This window comes from Rutidosis leptorrhynchoides, chromosome 1 (assembly GCF_046630445.1).
Source record: "Rutidosis leptorrhynchoides isolate AG116_Rl617_1_P2 chromosome 1, CSIRO_AGI_Rlap_v1, whole genome shotgun sequence".
Taxonomy (NCBI): Eukaryota; Viridiplantae; Streptophyta; class Magnoliopsida; order Asterales; family Asteraceae; genus Rutidosis; species Rutidosis leptorrhynchoides.
In genome coordinates, this window is record NC_092333.1 from 728,776,609 (window position 1) to 728,791,127 (window position 14,519).

Here is a 14,519-nt window from a genome sequence, read left to right on the forward strand (position 1 = left end):
ATAAAGCTATCTTATTCGAAGGTTTAAACTTGTAATCACTAGAATATAGTTTAGTTAATTCTAAACTTGTTCGCAAACAAAAGTTAATCCTTCTAACTTGACTTTTAAAATCAACTAAACACATGTTCTATATCTATATGATATGCTAACTTAATGATTTAAAACCTGGAAACACGATGAACACCATAAAATCGGATATACGCCGTCGTAGTGAAACTGGGGGCTGTTTTGGTTTGGATAATTAAAAACTATGTTAAACTTTGATTTAAAAGTTGTTCTTATGGGAAAATGATTTTTCATATGAACATGAAACTATATCCAAAAATCAAGGTTAAACTCAAAGTGGAAGTATGTTTTCTAAAACGGTCATCTAGACGTCGTTTTTTCGACTGAAATGACTACCTTTACAAAAACGACTTGTAACTTATATTTCTTACTATTAACCTATACTTTTTATGTTTATATTCATAAAATAGAGTTCAATATGAAACCATAGCAATTTGATTCACTCAAAACGGATTTAAAATGAAGAAGTTATGGGTAAAACAAGATTGGATATTTTTTATCTTCTTAGCTACGGGAAATTGTTTAACAAATCTATACAAATCATATCATAGCTAACTTATATTGTATTATACATGTATTCTAATATATTATGTAATCTTGGGATACCATAGACACGTATGCAAATGTTTTGACATCTCATATCGACCCATGTATATATATTATTTGGAACAACCATAGACACTCTATATGCAGTAATGTTGGAGTTAGCTATACAGGGTTGAGGTTGATTCCAAAAATATATATACTTTGAGTTGTGATCTAGCCTGAGATGTGTATACACTGGGTCGTGGATTGATTCAAGATAATATGTATCGATTTATTTCTGTACATCTAACTGTGGACAACTAGTTGTAGGTTACTAACGAGGACAGCTGACTTAATACACTCAAATATTTAAATCATAATAAAAATGATTGTAATTATATTTTGATCATACTTTGATATATATGTACATATTTGTATAGGTTCGTGAATTGATCCGTGGCCAAGTCTTATTTCTGAGGAAGGAAATATCTGTGAAAGTGAGTTATAGTCCCACTTTTAAAATCCAATATTTTTGGGATGAGAATACATGCAGGTTTTATAAATGATTTACAAAATAGACATAAGTACGTGAAACTACATTCTATGGTTGAATTATCGAAATCGAATATGCCCCTTTTTATTAAGTCTGGTAATCTAAGAATTAGGGAACAGACACCCTAATTGACGCGATTCCTAAAGATAGATCTATTGGGCCTAACAAACCCCATCCAAAGTACCGGATGCTTTAGTACTTCGAAATTTATATCATATTCGAAGGGTGTCCCGGAATGATGGGGAGATTCTTATATATGCATCTTGTTAATGTCGGTTACCAGGTGTTCACCATATGAATGATTTTTATCTCTATGTATGGGATGTGTATTGAAATATGAAATCTTGTGGTCTATTGTTACGATTTGATATATATAGGTTAAACCTATAACTCACCAACATTTTTGTTGACGTTTAAAGCATGTTTATTCTCAGGTGAATACTAAGAGCTTCCGTTGTTGCATACTAAAATAAGGACAAGATTTGGAGTCCATGTTTGTATGATATTGTGTAAAAACTGCATTCAAGAAACATATGTCGATGTAATATCTTTCTATTGTAAACCATTATGTAATGGTCGTGTGTAAACAGTATATTTTAGATTATCATTATTTGATAATCTACGTAATGTTTTTAAAACCTTTATTGATAAAATAAAGGTTATGGTTGTTTTAAAAATGAATGCAGTCTTTAAAAAACGTCTCATATAGAGGTCAAAACCTCGCAACGAAATCAATTAATATAGAGCGTTTATAATCAATATGAACGGGATATTTCACAATCAACGAGCAATTAAAAATATCACTGTAGGGACTTATTCGGACATAGCCGGGTATAGCATAGTTTAACAGTTTGATACTTGTGTCTAAATTGTAAAATGTAAAAACGGCATGTGTCTCACCCCAAGTAAAAGTAAATAAGTTGTGCACAATAGAAAGTGGGGCTATGAAGTTCACCTTAGTAAGCAGAGAGAGATGACGATTATTCCTTGGAATAGAAAGTTGGAACGAACAGAAAGTCAACCTATTGACATTTAAGAGTGGTAAGTGTTTTTGCCCATGTTTAAGTAAATGTTTAAGTATGATAGTGTTTTAAGTATAGTTCGTTTTCCTTTCCTAGTAAATTTCTATTTTTAGAAAGTTTTCACTTTTAGTAGGTTCCTTATTTTAGTAAGTTTCTATAACTAGAAAGTTTCTACTTTTAAGAGTGTTTTCCATTTTAGGATACTTGCCGTATTAGATAAGTTTCCAATCACCCCTTTCCCTTCGAATGGCCATTTCAGATCTAGGGGCTTGAGCTATAGGACCCTTTAAATCGGAAAATCCAAACCCTTCCGCCTAGAGTTTCGTAGAAACCATTCGTCAACAAAGTTCGAAGATCTATACATCTCTAATACATATCCCAAAAAGTTTTTATGTGTTATAATATAAGTAGTAGGTTATAGGTGTTAGTAATAGTACTAGTGTATACATGTTAATTAATAGTATAAGTAGTATTAGGGTTTCATTAATTCGGGTTAGTTAATTAAAGTAGTATTTAATAACTAGGGTTTAGTAATTAATGTCCTAGAGTTTAATAAATTGGGGTTTAGTAAATTAGGGTTTTATTTAATGTAGTAATGATTAGGTAATGATTAGGGTTTTAATAATTAAAGTGGTATTAAATAATTAGGGATAGGTTTAATGAATTAGGGTTTTAAGTAATTAGGGTTATATATATATATGTATATGTAATTCGTATATATGTATATATATATATATATATATATATATATATAAATATTTTTTACATGTATATATATGTATATGTCGATATATATGTATATGTATATATATTTATTTTGTTTCCTAAATTAACCATAAATAAATCTTTCATGTAATAAGCTAGGGTTTAAAGATCAAAGTTTCATTTTTCCCTTTTTTTTCTTCTTGGTCGACATACATACATACAAATATTTTTTTTTCCCATGTATATATAGATCTAGGTGTGTTTATGTATATATTTATGAATAAACAAGTTTATAACATGAATTAAAGATCAAAGATTATGTAAACAAGTTAGGGTTTATGTTATACCTTTGAAGATTCAAGATGATTAACAAAGAAGTGATGAACATGATGAAGATTGAAGATCAAAGCCTTGAAAAACTTGAAGAACTCCTTGAAGTTTCTTGAAGAACACGAAGAACATGAAGAACACTTGAAGATCACCTTGAAAGTTGATGATGATTTCGGTGGGTGGGGGTGGTGATTTCAGTTTTGGGAGCCGAAATAGGGAGAGAGGGAGAGAGAGAATCAGGAGAGAGAATTGTTGTTGTGATTTGGTACAATGAAAAGGTTTAGCTTAGGTCTCTATTTATAGGAGTGTTAGGATTATTCTAGAGTTAGGGTTTAATAAGGAATTACTTCGGGAACAAGTTAGCTTGAAGAGGGGGTTAGGGTTGTTGGTTTGGGCCAAAAATTAGAGCGGTAGAAGGGTAATTTTGCCCTTCCAAAATAGGCTAGGGTTTTATTAGGGTTAGGGTTTAACTTTTTCACTTAAGTCCTTATATTTTAGATTAGTTCAAATGATTCCTTAATTATCCAAGTTTAATTATTTTAAGTACACAAGTTTTAAAGTTATTTATTTATTCACAAAAGTTAATAAGTCCTTTATTATTTTTTTATCTTTTATTAACTTGTCGTTTACAAAGTTAATCATTATATTTTATAATTCTTAATGCTTAATAATTATTGATTAAAGTTTAATTATTAAGTTTAATTATATTGTTGGGCATTTAATAAGAAAACGTATAGAATGGAAAAAATGAGAAATATAGAATGGAAAAATGAGGGTCGTTATACTTCATCAGTCTTTTCCTTCAGTCTTTCTTCCTTTAGCCTTTCTTCATCATCTTTCTTTCTTTTGGCCTCTATCTCCTCTTCAGTTAAAGGTCTACCCATGCACCTACCATAGTCATGGCCAAATACCTTGCAGTGTGAACATCTAGTAGGCTTCCATTGATAACCAAGTTTAATCTTAATCATTTTGCCTAGTATACCATTTTCACTTGGGTAGATAACCTTTATGTAATCAGGGATCTCTTCATTTACATTGATCTCAATCAGAATTCTAGCATAGCCAGCCTGTCTAGTTTGTCTTATACACCTTTCTTTAGTGACTTTATCCATAGCAATGGGTTTACCTATTTGGCTCACTATACTGCTAATACATTTTCCATTCCAGAGATAAAAAGGAAGGTCAATTAATGCCACCCACAAAGGTAGGGTATTAGGTTCCACTTTGTCCAAATACATACCTGGTTCCCATCTCTTTAAAAACACTGGGACATTTTCTATCATTCATGGTCCACTTTTTAAAACTTGTAGCATTTTATCCTCACTGCTAAAGTTGAAAAGGAAGAAACCTGAACTATTCAATCTTTTATGCCATAGTTTCTCCACATTCTACTAAGATGCCATCTCACAGTAGAAAAATGCATTCTAGCTCCCACAAAATAGCCATATAATGTGAGAGAGTACATGGCACTACCCACTTCAACATACTCCTTCTTTAATTGGACCTCTTTTTCTCCACAATAGCTAACAGAAGAAGGAAGATAGTCTAGTTGGTCAAGAGCAAACTTGAGGGTGGCATTTCCCTCTTTGCTAACAGCAGAGGAAAATGATTTATCTTCAGAGACTTTACCATCCTCCTGCACCATCTCAGTATCACCCATGTTTTCTATACCAGCTTTAAATTCAGTAGGTGTAACATCCAACACTTGAAGGTAGGTTGAATCATGCTTGTCAGGTTTTTTATTTAAGGATTCTAGGAGACTAGCGGTAAGAGGGTCATGTGTAGTTTTTGGTTGCATAACAAGTTTCCTGGCAACATTGACAGCTTTGTCTTTTGGCTTTATCATGGCTTTATTCTTTCCAACTCCATACTCTGCTTGAAATTTGTTCTTTGTTGTTTCTTTCACATCTTTTGACTACCACTTCCTCATAAGCCTGTTAACAGTCTTCTTGGTTTGAGGGGTAAAGGTTGTTGATGTTCCTTTCATCTTGACTAAATTCTCAATGCTGGGAGCATGTGCATCACTGATCAAGTCACATAATAAAGTAACATTGCCATAATCATCAACCTTAATGAACTTATGCTTTGCTTTAAGAAAAACGACTTTCTTCCTTTTTTATTGGAAGGTTGGCTTCCTGTAGGGTTCATGATTGTTTCAGTGATAGTGGCTTCAGCCAAGACTTTATTACCTTCATCTTCAATGAGTTTTGGGTCTTCAAATGTGACAACCCAGAAATTTCCGACCAAATTTAAACTTTATCTTTATATTATTCCGACACGATAAGCAAAGTTTGTTAGGATAAATCTCAAGAATTTTAAACTGTGTTCATACATTCATTTAACCTCGATCAAATTCTGACGATTCACGAACCACTATATAAATGGATAGGATTATATATATGTATATATATTATAACTTGAGAATATTAACAAAGTGTTAAACGTATAATACTTTACATGAACGTATTTGTTTCATTATGTTTATCGATGGAATTAGAAGATAATATCAACTGAATGATTTATCAGATACATTGTATGATTACGAGTCTCTGTTGTGAGGTCCATGTTGATTTGAGAAATCGTTTCTTTTTAACAGTATTCGGAATAAATGGTAATTTAATTTACATGTAAGAACAAATGTGTCAATCAACGATAACTGGACAAAGGTTAGTGGAGATTCCTGCTTAACTTTCAATGCAATAATTGCCTCGTGTCTTTTGATAAGATAATTATTTGGTTTTCATAATATTGAAAATGTTTTATGATATAGATGAAACCTTTTAAAGAACGAATTTGAATATATACATAAGTCAGAATGTTATTTGTTAGAACTAATTATGTAAATAACTTGCAACGTGTATTAAAACGTGTTTATGTATATGATTTCAAATTACTTAAGCAAATGATAGTAACATTGGTTATTTGATTCAATTGATATTTAGTTATGTTTTTAAATAAAAACTAACACATAAATGAATAATATCAGATTAAGTTTTAAAGTGTAAACATTACGTGTTATAATATTTTTCTAAACGATTTTAAAACAAACTTTAAAATATAATTAGTTTTGAAAAATTAAATATTATATTATTAAATATTTCAATTACATACAATATGTACAAATTTATATTTTTAATGAATATATATATATATATATATATATATATATATATATATATACATACATACAAAGTGATAAAGATAATATTAACTTAGTCATAAAACTTTTGATTTAAAATATATATTTTGATAACCAATGAGACATTGATTTATAGAAGCAAATGACCATAACACTCAAATGTATAGATTATACTTAGAGTTATATAGTTTATTGATGTTTAAGTCTAATTTTTGATAAAGGTACGCATAGCGAAATGTAAAGAGCTAGTTTTCTAAGCGTACGAAAAATCGTTCGAAAAACCGGAATCGAGACATAAGTCGAGCGTTAACGTACAAGTTTTTGGAATAAATTACAAGTCACCTATGCATGTAAATATATATTATATATATATATAATTATATTATATATTATATATATAAATAATTAATAATAAAAACCGTTGGCAGAGTGCAAACAAATGATGGAGTGCTGGACAGCTAGCTCATGTGATTGCATGAGCATAGCAAAGGAACTCCATGCGATCGCATGGAGCTTGGGTTCTGAAACTCTTTATAAACCAAATTCGTTCGTTCACTTATGCGCACACATATTCTTCTATATTACTTCCTCCGTTTAAATATAAATATATTATTATTATTATTATTATTATTATTATTATTATTATTATTATTATTATTATTATTAAGATTAATATTATTATTATTAATCTTATTATCATTAATAGTATTAGGTATTATTATTAGTATTATACATAAATACTACGACGAGGTTATGTTCGTGTTATTTCAAAACGGGTTTTACGAACGGGATAGAGCTAAGGAAATTATGGGTTATAGCTATGGAGGTTATGGGTATGGTTCGGGGGTATGCTCGTGAGTTCAAACTAGTGTTTATCATCTCCGTTGCGTCTACGTACTTTCCTGCAATATTGAATCTCAATATTGATACGTGAGCATTCATAACTTAACTTTTATATATTAATAGTGTATCCCTGACTAGTGCTCGAGTATTTATAATTATGCATGCTTGTATGTTTAATTTCGTAGTTATATACTTTATGATAGATCATGAGTTTAATACACATGCTACTAAGATAAGATATATGATATGCATGTCGTTGGAAAGCTGGCGAAAAATTAATAACTTTTCATTTAGAAAGCGTATGATTTCGATGAACGGATTAAAATATATCGTCAATTGAATTATCTATAATTTTAAGTATTATTGTTAAAATGATTATTATTATTATTATTATCGTTATCGTTATCGTTATCATTATCGTTATCATCGTTATTATCGTCATTATTATTATTATCTAATAATCCATATTATTGTTATTATTATTATTATTATCTAATTATTATTATTATTATTATTATTATTATTATCATTATTATTATTATTATTATTATTATTATTATTATTATTTATTATTATTATAATTATTATTACTATTATAAGTATTATCATTATTAATATAAGTATTATTATGAAAAAAAATTTATTGTTATAATTATTAATATTGTTATTATCATTAAAGTATTATTAATATTAAAACTATCATTTTTACTAAAATTATCATTTTTTTTAATAGAAATATCATTGTTATTATAAAATATTATTATTAGCATTTTAGTATTATTATTAAAAATTATCATAGAATTATTATTTTTATAAAATATTATTATTACTGTTAATATTAAAAAGTATTATTATTATTAAAGTTATCATGATTAATATAATCATTTTATCATAATTATTATCATCATTACTAAATATAACTATTGTTATTATTATTAGTAGAATAATAATTGTGACGACCCAGAAATTTCTGATCAAATTTAAACTTAATCTTTATATGATTTCAACACGATAAGCAAAGTCTGTAATGTTGAGTCTCGAAATTTTTGAACTATTTTTATGAATTCATTTGACCCTCGACTATTCCCGACGACTCACGATACGATTGCTTGTAAATAGATATGCATGTATTTAGATACGTATATACAATAAAATGAAATATTATATATTGTAATTCTTAAAATAATTTTTTTAATAATAATAATAATAATAATACATAAAAAGTATCTATATGTAAATAAAGTATTTAGATTATACAATTATATGGTTTCGAAGTTATTTAGTAAACGACGGTAACGCTCAATTGTTATTCGATTGATAGTAAATGAGTTAAAAAGGAACTTACATGATTTTAGAATAAACAATGATCCGAAAATAGGTTGTATCAATTTTAGCTTTATTAAAATTATATTTAGAATCTATTTTATCAATTTTAAAAATATTTAATTTTTAGTTGGGATCGAGCTCGAATGACAGGTCAATTTTTATGAACGATATTAAACAAGTTTAAGACTCGAACTTATGAGAAGTTGGAATTAAATATTGGTCCATAATTAAGTTATGTAAAGTTTAGATTTATTAAAAATATTTTTACTTTGATGAGTTGAATTTTAATACTCCGTATAGATTACTCTAAATTAAAAATAAATATTAGACGCACCTTTTTGATCAGGTTTCAAATATTTAATGACCAAAATAAATAAATGAACTTGATTCAAAAATTTGGGACTTTTAGGAACACTTTTATACATTAACTGTTTAGCAATGGACACGATATGACCATCCGTGATAAACTGTCGGCACATATTAACAAATTATGGATTACTGTACATCTTAGGAACACGTTTATGTTTATTATTTATATTATATTCATTATTATATTGTTATACTTATATATTTATATGTGTGTCTACGGGAGTGATAGAGAGAAAACTTCTCTTCACCTTCTTCCTCATAACCCTGATCAACACCGGACCATCACCACTACTATCTCTAGCCACTATGATAACAATCGCCACCACCATCATCAAGTTTCCACCATGAGAACACAACAACCCAACACCTTATACTAATCGTTTTTCATCTTTGCAACTCACCACCAATCGTGATCAAAAACCTTCTCCACCTTAAACCGCTAACCACCTTTCCATCTTCACCCGTCAACCACCTTTACCCTCGAACCCAACACCATCTACATCTCCTGTTTCACCATTGTCATTTGTAATTCTGCAGCCCACAACCACCATGAACGATCCACAGCAACTCCTGCTACATATGTCCAGCCTACTGTTTTCCGTTTCATTCGATAATCCATCAACAAACCAACACTTAACCGCCCGCTTGCAAATTCCTCTCGTTGCTACTGCTTTTGATTTTAAAACCCAGATGATGCTACAGTCACTTATATCATAATTATATTTCTATTTAGATTTAACATTACCGAATACATACTGTTGTTCTCAATCGAAAACCATAGCTTCAACAACCAAATATCATCGAACCAATAACCTGCAACCTTCTAACTGCTCGATGGACCTGTTACTATTTCACAGCCGATAACAACCTCCACTTTTCTTGAACTATTACTTTTAATTGGGTTCAACGTTATACTAATACTACTATTTGAAGTGTTACTGCAACCAAACATCAAAACCTACCAAAACAATGAAGGTGATATACGATGATGATGATGAACAGTGACAGTTATGGTAGCGAATGAAGATGATTTCATCATGATGATGATGTTTACAGTGTTGATGATGATTATATTTACCGATGATGAAAGATATGATGATGATGAGTAAGCAATGATCTGTTCAAGTTGTTTACTTAATTTGGTGGCCGACACCTTTACCCAGCGAACCCTTCACCTTTTTTTGCTGCTACCGAATGCTTTTAAAAACCACGAATTTTGCTTCCTATTTGTGTTAATTAGACTGTACACCTTTTATTTGCCATATGGATCGATTCATTTTTGGGCCGAGTCCCTTATTCTAATTGGGCCGTGATCCATATTTTTTTTATGGTTTTCGGTTGGGCTGAACAGTTTTCAGGTTGATAGGAGGAGTGGTGTGGGATGTTGCCAGATGAACGAGAGGTCACGGGTTCGAACCCGGCCTGAGGCGTTTTTGTTTTAAAAAGCTTTAAAGGTAGCCTATTTTATTTATTATTATTATTATTATTTTTATTATTATTATTAATATTGTTATTGTTATTATTATTAGTATTGTTATTGTTATTATTATTAGCATTATAACTATTATTATTATTATTATTATTATTATTATTATTATTATTATTATTATTATTATTACTAATACATGTATTATGTATCATTTATTATTATTATTATGATTACAATTATGATTATTATTAGTATTATTATTAAGTATCAAGTATTCTTATCTTTATTATCATTATTATTATTATTTCAAGTATTATTATTATTATTAATAAACATTATTATTATCATTATTAGTATTGTTATTATTAAAAATTATTATTTTTACAACTATATTATTATTATTATTATTATTATTATTATTATTTTTACTATTAGTATCATTATTAGTATTATTACAACTATATTATTATTAAAAGAATCATTTTTAGTAAAGTTATTATTTTTATTAAAGTATTATTAAAATTATTATTTTTAAAACTATCATTAGTATTATTATTAGAATTATCATAAATTTTATCATAATTAGTATCATTTTTATTATTATTATTATTAGTATTATTAATATATCAAATGAAGATTTTCTATATAAAAATATATTTAGGACATAAAACCTAACCATATTAATACTTTTGTAATAGATGTTAATTATCTATATAAAAATAATATATCTAATTAAGTTATTAATAAAACACATGATATAAAATAACAAATAAAATCACTAATAATCTATATATTTGTTCGATTACCATTACATGTATTAATATACATGATTGAATATAGGTTTGTGAATCCGAGGCCAACCCTGCATTGTTCAGTTCCATCGTATGCATATTTTTACTACAAAATATCGTATAGTGAGTTTCATTTTCTCCCTTTTTAAATGCTTTTGCAATATATATTTTTGGGACTGAGAATACATGCGCTGCTTTTATAAATGTTTTACGAAATAGACACTAGTAATCGAAACTACATTCTATGGTTGGATTATTGAAATTAAATATCACCCTTTTAGCTTGGTAGCCTAAGAATTAGGGAACATACCCCCTAATTGACGCGAATCCTGAAGATAGATCTATGGGCCTAACAAACCCCATCCAGGGTATGGATGCTTTAGTAGTTCGATTTTTATATACTGATGAGTGTACCTGTATACTTGGAGATATTCTAAATGATGGAATTCAACATAATAACAAGTTTCTAAATGTTAATAGAATCATTAAACCAATTCATGTTAAGTTATACTAAGCAGAAGCATAATAACTAAGAAAACAAGTTTATGTGCATAACTATTTTAAATGAATTCCATGTAATATCAAGTCTTGGAATCATGCTTATATATATATATATATATATATATATATATATATATATATATATATATATATATATATATATATATATATATATATATATATATATAGAAGGAGGAAGAAGTATTACCTCCTCAAGTTAATTGAGGATGTGTTTGAAGAACAAAGTGATGAACAAATTGTGTAAAAGCCCGAGCTTTTGATGCACCAACACCACCCTTGAACTTGATTATGTTTTAGACACTCAATCACCTTAAGACCAAGCCAGAAACCCACTTCCTTTGAACCCAAAATTTTGGACAGCAGCTAGTTGAAAGAATAATGATGAATGAAGCTTCAAAGCTATGAAACCTCAAGAGATAATACCCCAAACTTATCACCAACACTCTAGCCTTTAGTTAGGATTTTATTAGACACTTGATTTGAGCTTGAAAATCAATTTTTGAACTCCCTTTGAGTCCAATAATGGCCACGGCCAGCAGCTCTTGCAGAAGGGTCTTATGCAGTTTTTTTTTTCAAGCTTAAAATGTGAAGATACACTTGAGAGAAAATGGTCAAGCCTTGGTTCAAGTAATATGCCATGCACATATGAAGTTGTGTATGTTGGAAGTAACAAAATGAGCATGGGTTCTTGTCTTGGAGACCAAAATTCTGCACACTCCATATATATATTTTATAACAAGATTTATTTTATAAAACTTGTAATTGTTTTATAAAACTTGTATAAAATAAATATGTATTTGTTACTTGTAATAATTTTATAAACCATTTTATAAAATATAACACAAAATAATTATTTAAACCTATAAATAATTAAATCCACATCATATATAAATTATCCAAATAATTTATCTCAAGTGATTATAATTTAGAAAACCGATTTTCTAAAGTTCAAGTGTCGCGTATTCATTTAACAATCCAACCGTTAAAATAAATACATATAAAGTGTTGGTAAGCTTGTTATTGGGTATGACCCGACTTGGATCATAACATAGTGGTCACGTTAATTTAATATGTCTCTTGGGCATATGAAATTCCTTCAATCTCCCACTTGCACGAGAAACATAAGAAATTAATGCAAGTGATGGATACCACCTAACGACCGTCCATCACCCCCAATATGTTATGACTTTTGCCATTCAATAACATCATCCCTTTTGAGTTCCCATCTCGAACATGAATAGGCGAATCTTTCATTACATCCTTTTGTCCTAGATGTCATGTTAAATCCAAGCGATACAGAGTGATCACTCTCTTCTAGATTTCACTTTATCAGGCCTTAGACATCTGACTCTCAACGAATAAGAGGGACAAATTCCATCTTGACTACATATGTCCTAAATATGTACCTTGCATTATGCCTGAGCTCTTCCTTGTGAACTACCATATTTCAGAATAGTGAAGGAAAGAATCAAGGCACAATACTTGGTAAATATCCGAACCCAATATGTATCTCAGGTCAGAGGATACAATGATATTCGCCTTTACTCAAGACTACATGTGATCAACCACAAAGGCTCAATTTAGTAAATCTTGAGGGCGGGTCTTCCAATATTTGTATCCCACAAATATCTATGAACCTTGGTTGCAACCTTGCCCCACATTCATCCAGTGAATGTATACCAATCTAAGTTCATAATAGTCTAAACCTCACACTTGTTCCCACAAATGTGATCGACTACGGAATTTAGAATAATTACTTATTCATGGATAAAATATGCAAAATAGGAACATGACTCAAAATAAATTAGTACCATAATTATATTGATGAGTTTGACCAATCTCGTTCCGTTACAATATTTAAAATAGATCATGACCAATCACTAGAATATCGAAGCCCTAAAGCACAAACATGTCCTGCATGTTTTGATCCATGTAAGAGCTTCGTGAGTGGATCCGCTATGTTAAGATCTGTGTGAACTTTGCGAATACATATCTTTCCCTTTTCAACTTCATCCCTTATGTAGTTGAATCTCCGCTCAATGTGGACGGGTCTTTTGGTGAGAACGAGGTTCCTTGATTTGAGCAATCGCACCCTCGTTGTCACAAAAGATCTCAAGAGGGTCCTGAATGGAAGGGACTACTCCTAAGTCGTCGATGAATTTCTTCATCCATGCAGCTTCCTGAGCTGCCAATGAGGCGGCAATGTACTTCGACTCTGTAGTGGATAATGCAAGAACATCCTGTTTTGAACTCTTCCAAGAGACCGCACCTCCATTTAACGTGAAGACATAACCGGACTGTGGTCGAGAATCATCTCGATCAGTTTGGAAACTCGCATCCACGTAACCTTTTACAGCGAGTTCCTCCTCACCAGACCCATATATTAGAAACATATCCTTAGTCCTCCTAAGGTATTTTAATATACTTTTGACAGCAATCCAATGACTGTTGCCTGGGTTATTCTGGTATCTACTTGTCAGGCTAAGAGTGCATGACACATCCGGTCTAGTGCATGTCATTGCATACATGATTGACCCAATGGCAGACGCATATGGGACTTTCTTCATTCTCTCCTGTTCATCTTTCATGGTGGGGCACTGAGATGAACTGAGAAGTGTTCCCTTTTGAATAGGTACCAAACCTTTCTTAGAGTTCTCCATCTTGAACCTTTTCACGATCTTTTCAATGTATGCACTTTGATTCAAACCTATCAGTTTCTTGGATCTATCCCTGTAGATCCCAATCCCCAAAACATATTTTGTTTCTCCAAGATCCTTAATGGAGAAGCATTTACTTAGCCAAGTTTTAACACCTTGCATTGCCGGAATATCGTTTCCAAATAACAATATATCATCCACATATAGTACAAGGAACATGATAGTGCTCCCACTAGCTTTCT

The 14,519-nt window shown here is 30.0% G+C and overlaps 1 protein-coding gene across 1 annotated transcript; it reads right to left on the reverse strand.

The window, feature by feature from the left end:
* Positions 1-3,980: 3,980 nt before the first annotated feature.
* Positions 3,981-4,484, reverse strand: LOC139855149 (uncharacterized). The gene has a single exon (XM_071844397.1). The coding sequence runs from the start codon at positions 4,482-4,484 to the stop codon at positions 3,981-3,983; it is 504 nt and encodes a 167-aa protein (XP_071700498.1).
* Between the last annotated feature and the right edge of the window lie 10,035 nt (positions 4,485-14,519).

Bases quoted from the DNA above. Each gene is read 5' to 3' on its own strand.
- LOC139855149 (XM_071844397.1), bottom strand. From the start codon at position 4,484: ATGATAGAAAATGTCCCAGTGTTTTTAAAGAGATGGGAACCAGGTATG.